This window comes from Gobio gobio (assembly GCF_949357685.1).
Source record: "Gobio gobio genome assembly, chromosome: 1".
Lineage (NCBI taxonomy): Eukaryota > Metazoa > Chordata > Actinopteri > Cypriniformes > Gobionidae > Gobio > Gobio gobio.
In genome coordinates, this window is record NC_137097.1 from 37762294 (window position 1) to 37772139 (window position 9846).

Here is a 9846-nt window from a genome sequence, read left to right on the forward strand (position 1 = left end):
GTTTTTCTTTTTTTGGGGGGGGACATAACACTTTTTAATTCTCTTCTACAAAAGTAATGATACTACTTTTTTAATACTGGTAAAACATCTACTACATTATAATTACACTGTAAAAACTTATATGATCAATAAGTTATGACAACGCAACTCATCAAAATAAGTTTTTAAATAACAATTTTCAAAAAAAAAAATTTAGAAGTTATTTACAAGTCAGTTTAATGAAATTTAAGTTGAGATGACTTAAACGTCTGAAGTTGATTGTACTTAAAGGAGGGGTCTAATGCTATTTCATGCATCGTGACTTATTTACACTGTTAAAGAGTTTGATTTTCATGCTAAAATTACATTATTTTTTAGTATTTCTGTCCCAAATACACACAGGTCGAGTGTGGCCCTGTGTGACGTCATAAAGGGCGGAATTCCTTGTATGGGCACTTTTCCCGGATGAGCGCATGCGCACATCAACCAGAGCGAGAGCGAAAGCACGCCCATCCACAAGCTTTGTTCAGGTTACGGGAGCCGTCGGCAGTGCTATCATTTTGTTTTTAGACCACGATCATTTTGTTTTTCATTTTGTTTCGAAACCACAGGCAATGAGTGAAACTTCATCAAATGTCTGTTTTGTTGGCAATCGGCGAGCATAAATGCGAATAATGTCATCAACACGAACGCATAGTGAGTCGAAAGTTATCCAGGGAGTGTGTGTGTGTGCTCAAGATTATTTTGCTCCGCCCACTGCACGCCTTCACAAGTTTGCTATTTTCGGTACAACGTATCTGTATATTTATAAATATGATAAAACTAAAGCCTCGTCAGACATATGAAGGATATTACTCTATAGGTACTTAACATGAGATTGGCAGAAACTGTCTTATGCCCCCTTTAAAAGTTTAAGGCAGCAACTTTTTTTACAGTGTAGATATTTGTGATTTATATGCAGATTCCAAACATTTTGTTTTGTCAGAATGCACAGCTGATGTATTAATGGTCATCAATTGAGAAAGACATGTCTTTGACACTTGGTTTTGAGGGGTAGTCAGACTACCTATTGCTATTGGTTGAACCAGAAGTTGACGTCTCTCTCAAGGGTGATCTTTAAAAATGCCACAGTGTTTCAGAAAGTAAAGCTGGCTTTTTTATAGTTGTCTCTGCACAATAAACTGCATGTTTTTGCATTTTAGCATCAAACATGACGCAGCAGCTTTAAAAAGTACAAATCTGAGAAATAATTCCTTTGGACTGTGCTGAGTACCAAGTCTAAGTCATGTTTCTTGAGTGGATGATGGAAAAGCCACAGAGAGTGATACTTGAACACTACTGCCAAATCAATAAATCCATTGTGACATCTATTATAGGCAGCTAGGCTAAAGATACTAGGCAAATGTGTCTGTCAGGGCTGTAATGTAGTGGTTACAGGTCCGTCATCATTGGGGGGCAGTGTTCCCCAAGATGACACAACGTGCCCCCCTATTCGTATGGTAACCCCCCCCCCCCAAACTTATGATTGAGAGCAAAAACCTTATTTCTGTGGATTCACGTATTCCTTAACCAAATGTCTTCAGCAGCATTTAGCTCACAGGAACTAATCTCTACAACGGTACCTTTAAATAACATATTATCTCATAATTTAGGCAGAGTGTGTGTAAGGCTGGGCAAGGCTTACCTTCCCATGGCCACGGACTTGAGACTAGTGTGAAACTTGCCGCTTCTGAATGCTTTTAGAGGAAAAATCTGCCCATAACTACTGGTCTAGGATCAATTTTCATCGCAATAATAGCAAATTGGCGAACATTTTTGGCAAACAATCCAGTGAGTATCCATGTTTGCAACGTGTTTTTGCAGTGTTGAGCAATGTAGGCAATCACGAACATATCTGTTGATTTCTTTAACACAATGACCAATCAGAGGTGTTTAAGTTAGCACTGAACAAAAACTCTAGTGTTTTGAGCAGTGAGTGGATTCTAAGTTCTGCACACTTGCAAATATCCCCTCATTATATCAAACAATTATGCAAATAAGAGATTCATTGTGCAGTCAGCTTCATTTATTGTAACAGAACTTCTTGAGATTGCGATGAATTAAGATGAGTGAGCTTTTTAGTGATTATAAAGGGAACACTCTTGCATGCTTTCTGCCAAGCCAAATCCTGCATACAGTATGTAATCTGTTAAATTGTGAACGTAGATGCATTATTAACAAATAATTTATCAGCAGTGTGTATGTTGGGATGTGTAGTTTGTGTGGTGACAAGTAACTTTAAACAATTTCAAGGAAATATTTAAATGGGAAGTGTATCTCCTTAGAAATGCCCTGCAGTTGGTTCAACCATCCGCTTATGATCAGAAAATTCATATTTAACCCTTAAATGCATACCTCATGTCTTTAGTGACCCGGGACATCATTCACTACCCTCCTCCTCCTCCTCATTATTATTATTATCTTTAAGTTAGACAATCTTCTATTCCTCAATCAATTAATTATATACAATATAACAAGAAAAACATTATAAAAGAATGCCTGTTTTCCCATTCATTTTCTTGTGTCTTTTTTTTTGTACAGGGTTGCTAACGACCCGTGGTGTGTAACAGTGTAAGTATATTTTTATCTGCAAAACAATAATTGAATTTTTGATGACTGAATAAGTGCAATTCACCTTTATTCCTCAAGGTGGCAATGTCTGATACACAATGATGAAGTGACGTTTCACTCATAGTTACCGCAGGCAGAAAACAAAAGAATAGGAAGAATCATCTGCAAAACTTTAAATGGCTCAGAGATTTACTGCAGAGCAAGAACTGAACGCAATCAAATATTACTGTCACTGTCACTTGATGCTGGATCTGGTGAAGAAGCTGTCAGAGCTCAAAATATTGATTTTGAAGATGTTGAAAATGATAGTTTTGAGAATATGTTTGAGATGGTGAATATGAGGCAGATGCTGAATGTACTGGGAAATGAGCTCTGACGAGGACAGTGATGATGGTGTAAAACATCTGCTCAAACTGAACCCTTACAAGCTCTAAAAGGAAACAAAATATGCTTTATTTTATTCTTATGTAATTCTTACTGTCTACCGCGACAGGTAGAGATTCATCCGTGTTAGATATGGATCTGGGTCGCTAAAGAACCAAATATGTAATAATGATTGGCGAAACATTCATGCATTTAAGAGTTAAAGGGTTAGTTCACCCAAAAATGAAAATGCTGTCATTAATTACTTACCCTCATGTCGTTCGACACCCGTCAGACCTCCGTTCATCTTCGGAACAGAAATTAAGATATTTTAGTTGAAATCTGATGGCTCTGAAAGGCCTCCATTGACACAATGGCACGGTTCACTCTCAAGACCCCTAAAAGGTACTAAAGACGTCGTTACAAAGTCCATCTCACTACAGTGGTTCTAAAATAACTTTATGAATCGGCGACAATAGTTTTTGTGCGCAAAAAAAACCTAAATAACGACTTACTTAGTGATGACGATTTCAAAACAAGGCATCATGAAGCTTCGAAGCGTTATGAATCAGCGAGTCGATTCAGCAGTTTGAATCGCCAAATTTCAGCAGTTTGGCGGTTTGACACGCGATCCGAATCATCATTCGGCTCACTGATTCATAACGCTTCGAAGCTTCATGAGGCCGTGTTTTGAAATCGTCATCACTATGTAAGTCGTTATTTAGTGTTTTTTTGCGCACAAAAACTATTGTCGCCGATTCATAAAGTTATTTTAGAAACACTGTAGTGAGATGGACTTTGTAACGACGTCTTTAGTACCTTTTAAGGGTCTTGAGAGTGAACCGTGCCATTGTGTCAATGGAGGCCTTTCAGAGCCATCAGATTTCAACTAAAATATCTTCATTTCTGTTCCGAAGATGAACGGAGGTCTGACGGGTGTCGAACGACATGAGGGTAAGTAATTAATGACAGAATTTTCATTTTTGGGTGAACTAACCCTTTAAAACATTAATATACAAAACAGAACTTGAAACGCTAAATGACTGTCACTCGTTAGTATATTCTCTGACACATTGAGCCGTGGTGCTCATTAAGGCACATGAGTAATACCAATTTTTCACCATCAAATCAATAACTGAAGGGTTTGATGTCTTACGCTACATTTTCTACTGTTGTTGAACATCCTGTTTCACTCAGAAACACATCAGATTTCAAAAGTAAAATGGGATGCAAAAAGCACTTTGTGTTGACTTCAAACTGATTACACCGTTAGAAAGTACAATAAAAATCCTTCCTGTCAGCGAACCAATCAAACGGTACGGCAATCACTGGCAGTGCTGCTTACCCTACGACATTTCAGAGCGGAATGAAACCATCTACGCTGCCGGCATCAACGGTGAGCGATGTTCAACATTAATTTGTGTCACTCAACATCTCAAGGTCTCACTCAATCGAAAAGCCATAAATTAAGTCTTTGAGGGAGAATATTTGACAAATGAGTGAGCATTAGAGTGAAGAGTGACAATACTAGGCTACAGAGTGGGAATTCAGGAGTGTGAGATCAAGGGGTGAGACTGAGAAGTGATTTTATGCGAGATGTGAGAGTGTTAGATGGAGGCGTCAGAGTATTAGACTGAGTTAAAAGAATGATACACGCTGGAGAATGTTTCAGTGAGCTGTTAGAGTACCAGACGGTGTTAGACGAAAGGAAGAAATTAGACTGTGAAAATGTGGACAAAAGGAAGTATTAAGGGAACCAGAATGTGTTCGGTCCAAACACACACACACAAACACCGTCCCACAAGCATGCCTACGAGCAATTTATGATCATTAGTTTTGACATTTAAACACTGGAAGTTGGGGTGAAAAAAATGTAACATAAAATCATGTAACTATTCCATGAATTTGAGTCAATACTTAGAAAATATATATAATAATTTTTTACTTAGCATTTCAAATCTAATTTGTCACATTTCCCAAGGTGAAACCCTGAAATTGTCATACAAGTGACAGATGATATAATCTGTAAAAATTGAGGGGAGGAAAAATAAGTAAACAAACAAGCAAAACAAAAATGATTAAAATAATCGAATAAGAAAACACTCATATCCAATCTACTGACTCAAGTTTTGATTATGTGCATTAATTAGAGTATGTGTTGATCTTTTTAATAAGGGCATGTCAACACCCATTAAAAAAAAAAAAAACATTCTGACAAAATAAACAGTAATTAAAAAAAACATATATACAGTATATCAGTATATATATATATAGTGTATGTATTTGACAACTACATATATACAGTAGGGTCAGAAAGGCTTGTTTTTTTTTCCATCACCAATAAATTATCATAATTTATCAAATTAATGTGAATTTCATAATATATATACGTAATTATCTTGTAGCTTCAAATGAAGCAGAGAAAAACTTTACAAAGGAGTTCACATGATCATCTAATATTGCAAATTAACATTTGATTAGTGACCACAAATTAGAACATAATATGTAGTATACTATAACTAACCTACAGACACCGAATTTGAATAAGTACTTGAACCAATGAATCAAATCCAAAATGTGTACATATTTATTGATTTCTATCTCAATACCATTCGAAACTTTGGGGCTGTTTTTTATTATTATTATTTTTAAAGAAGTCTCTCATGCTCACCAATATAGTACAACAATAATATTGTGAAATATTGTTAAAATGTAAAATAACAGTTTACTATTTAAATATATTAAATATTTTTCAAATATTTTATTCATGTGACGTCAAAGCTGAATTTTCAGCACCATTACTCCAGTACTTCAGTGTCACATGATCCTTCAAAAATCATTCTATGATGATTTGATGCTCAAGAAACAAAATTGTCTTATTATTATCAATGTTGAAAATAGTTGTGATGCTTAGTATTTTTGCGTTCAAAAGAACAGAATGTATTTGTTGAAACTGTGATCTGTAATCTGTGAGTATAAAGTTATGATAATTAGCTTCAGTCTCCCTTATATAAACAGTATGCATCCATCCACAATCACACACACACAACAGAAAACTTTATGTAAAGCAATTTTTTCTCAAAATGTACTGGTATTACTATCTTTGTGGGGACATTTACCACACACACACACACACACACACACATACACACACATTCACGCACATGCACACACACGCACACGCACAAAGAAGGCGAGAACAGCAGAAATGAGAAACAGAATTATGTGTTGTGTGTGAGTGTGTGTTATTTGTGGCACGCTTTAATGGCAACACAAGGCGATCAATGAGCCCATAGAGGAACGAAGGCTTCCTTATTTCTCCAAATTGCCTGCACTAGCAGCACAACCTTGATAACATTCAATTGATTATTAATGCATTATTAATCCAGAGCCAGGTCACAGAGACAGCTGGAGGCACTCATGCACACACACACACACACACACACACGCACGCGTACAACACATTGATGAAGCAGCTCCGAGCTCGGGGCCAAAACGTGTCCAATGGAACACTGAGTACATCACATCAATTCACAGCGGCAGAACCAGGCAAATTAAACACAGGAAATACAGCAGCCACCAAATACACCTGGACAAGCAAACGCTGCACGCTTCCCTGCTCTCTAGGCCTGGCCCGGGTCCCGCAGAGCAGCAGATGGTGCGGTGGTGTCGGAGTGGAAGGGCACTAGCTGGACAGACCCCCGCTACATCCCCCGTCCACAGACCTCAGGCCCATCGCATTTACACCAGCTTTATTGCCACACGGGTCCCTTCATCCACCGCACACGGTCAACTCACACACATCCACACTGGCCCGTTTACAGAGGGAGAGGAGACCAGTACATACCAGTATAACTTCAAATGGCACTTATAACTTAAAAGTATCTGTGTCTGTAGTCAATAATATTATTGTTTTAATAACTGGTTTATTGGTAAAAGATAAGACCATAAAGTTTTTAGTTGTTGTTGTTGTTTTTTTTGTGCGAAAGTTGTGTTACAAACTGAGGTCCACACCAAAGAAACATGCTCAAGTTTGATTATAGAGCTGGGTATTGAGTTTTTTTACTGATTATTTTATAATCCCAAATAATCATCTCATAATGCATAATCTCATTATCTCTCAATAATAGTTTCTTATTTACCCCTACTCCTACGTAAGAGTAGGGAAACCCTTCCCATGACTTGCCGCGTTTCCATTACCCTTCAAATTGCGCAAATTGAAATTGAAAATATGCCCAATGGAAATGCGTCAATTTCGCGGAAACTCCCATATATCACAAAAAAAGTTTTTACGTTCGCATGAGGTGGTTTTTCAGGCAATTTGAAAAAAGTAAATTTTCGCAAAACTGCAATGGAAACCTTTTTTTTCACATTTACAGGTCACCTGGCGTACGTAAAAGTCACATATCATTCTTTACAGATGACGCTTGTTTGTTTGGACAGAACACGAGAGAGTTCTTTATTAAAATCATAAGAGACAAAATTGTGGGAATACTGGATTCTAAGCAACAAAGAAATGCCACAATTTATCAAGACCTCGAAGCAGATATGAGAGAGAAGCACCCAGAAGCACCGCCCCACTCCCAAGTATAAGGGGCTTTCCTTGCCAAAAATGCTTGGATAACAAGCCTACGTCTCTTTTGATTAAAAATAATATCGAGTGTGGTAGCTGGGATATACATAAACCTACCAACATACAGGGCATAATTCTAAAAATAAGTTTTAGTTGCATTACATCGGTTAAAGGAAACGCAGTTATTTCGCAATAGTTTTTTATCGACATTTAGAAAATATTGCAAAAGTTTCCCTCAGCTTGCCTGTCATCGTGCATTGTCCCTGCCTATCGTTTGGACTGTTATCACCTTCTCTCCCTCAATCTCTTGTCGTGTCTGCTGTTTTATCAATAAACCCGTTAACACTCTTTCAGCATTTGAGTCCTCTCTCAGAGATCCTGACATGATCTGCCCTTTTATCATAGACACACCCCTGAGTGAGAAGCACAGAGAACGTCATCTCTGTTTACTCGCTGTATCAGTTAGAGTATTACAATGTCTGTGCCATAAAAACATTACAAATGTTCTTTTGCTGTATGTACCAACGAACATACGAGTCTCCATAGACTCCTGGTATCTGAGCCACTGAGGACACCATGGTTAAATGTATTTTTTGAAGGAAATGTGCCAAAGAATGTCTATAAAATATATTTTTGTGCAAATATCTTTACGCATGACTGCATCACCAACATCTGCGTAATTCATAAACACACATTTATTATGAATCGTATAGTTGGTTGATGGATGTTGCAATTCTACACAAGCGACTATACAACAATTTATAGATTAACATGACGGTACATGCTAGTCGATGAGTTGAATCAAGGCAACTCTGCAACAACTAACGTTACATAAATATATCCACTAACCATTTAGAAATGTCCAAATGCAGTCTAAAAGTTTCAACCTCTTCTCGAGTCTCTCATCTATGTCCGACTCTGGTTCAAACATGTAACTGCACTCCACGACTGGTTATTTCTGACATTTTGTCTGAGTGAGAACAAAATGATCTGGGGGTATTTTGAGCTGAAACTTCACAGACACATTCTGGGGACCCCAGAGATTTATATAACATTGTGAAAAGGGGCATAATATGCCCCCTTTAATGCTGTAAATATACAGGGTAAATATACCTGTAAGTTGGTTAATTTAGTTTAGTATTAAAGGTTAAATTTAACAACAAAGTCAAAATTCAATTGCTACTTGTTTTTAGATATAACAATCAAAACTGGACAGAATTTGAAAGCTCAGAGTTCATATCAAACGTATTAAAGCACAAAGCTTATTGTGATTATTAGTAGGTATGCATGCTACAAATAATGTTAAGTGAAGTGCTTGTTTTTTTTTTTTTGCATCAGCAGACATTAGCAAAGACTAAAAGGTTGATTTTGGAATTTAAGATTCAATATTTGTTCATCAAAATGAAGATAGAAATCGATTAATTACTATTATCGACCCAGCCCTATTGGATTTGATGTTGATGTGAATGCAATCCTGTACTGCTATTGATTACATTTTGACCATGACGTTTCTTTATTTAAAGTTATGTTTTTAGCTCAGGTAAGTACCATGGGATCACACTCAAGTTGTTGATGTGAATGCAATACCGAAATCAATAGTTATTGATTACTGATTGGTTACCGGCATTGATTTATTATTTTATAGGAACGAAGTTGAACCCAAAATGGCGCCGGGGATTCCCCCGAGGGGAAGTGCTTAGGGAAGTTTGTCTAAAAGTGGAATTAAACGCAGCCAATCTTTTTAAGACTCTTTCTACCTCAATGATAACACATCTGGCTCAATGGCAAACACAATAGACTGGCCCCTTGAGTACGGACTTTACCTCCATTGTAACAGAAAATGTATGCACAATGAGAATGTAAGCTTCCAATGTGACGGCCAAACATCTGAATCTACCTTGGTGTACTCGCCTGGCCTTATGTAAATGCACCATGTCTGCAACTACATTAGACAACAGCAACAACAAATTCAGCAGCTCGCTTTGCAATGATCTGAAGAGATGTAGGTAGTGTACAAACCCTGTGCAGAGGGGCTGATGTTGCTCAGGGCGATGGTGCACGTAAAGAGGATCCAGAGAGAGAGAGCCATGCTGTGGATGGAGCGAAGGGTGGTGGGGGGAGTGCGGTCAGCGGGCGCTTGAATGTGGGGCACTCCTTCCCTCACGCCCTCTCACTGATGGAGAACCTGGTGAGAAGAGAACCAGAGAGACAAATGAGAAAGAGAGATCAATACTAATAGCAGGACCTAAATTCTTACTGTCTGCCTTTCCCTTCTGTGGCCTGTAATTCTGTTCATTCTGTCAAAGAGAGATGCCCACTGT

At 37.7% G+C, this 9846-nt stretch overlaps 1 protein-coding gene across 1 annotated transcript in view; it reads right to left on the bottom strand.

Moving 5' to 3' along the window:
- Nucleotides 1-9614, bottom strand: part of adgrl1a (adhesion G protein-coupled receptor L1a) — a gene marked incomplete at its 5' end in the record, with an annotated part of 111212 nt that extends 101598 nt beyond the window's left edge. The window contains one exon of the mRNA XM_079829380.1: nucleotides 9545-9614. Coding sequence (XP_079685506.1) covers nucleotides 9545-9614 — 70 coding nt within the window. The remainder of the gene's footprint in view (nucleotides 1-9544) is intronic.
- Nucleotides 9615-9846: the final 232 nt, after the last annotated feature.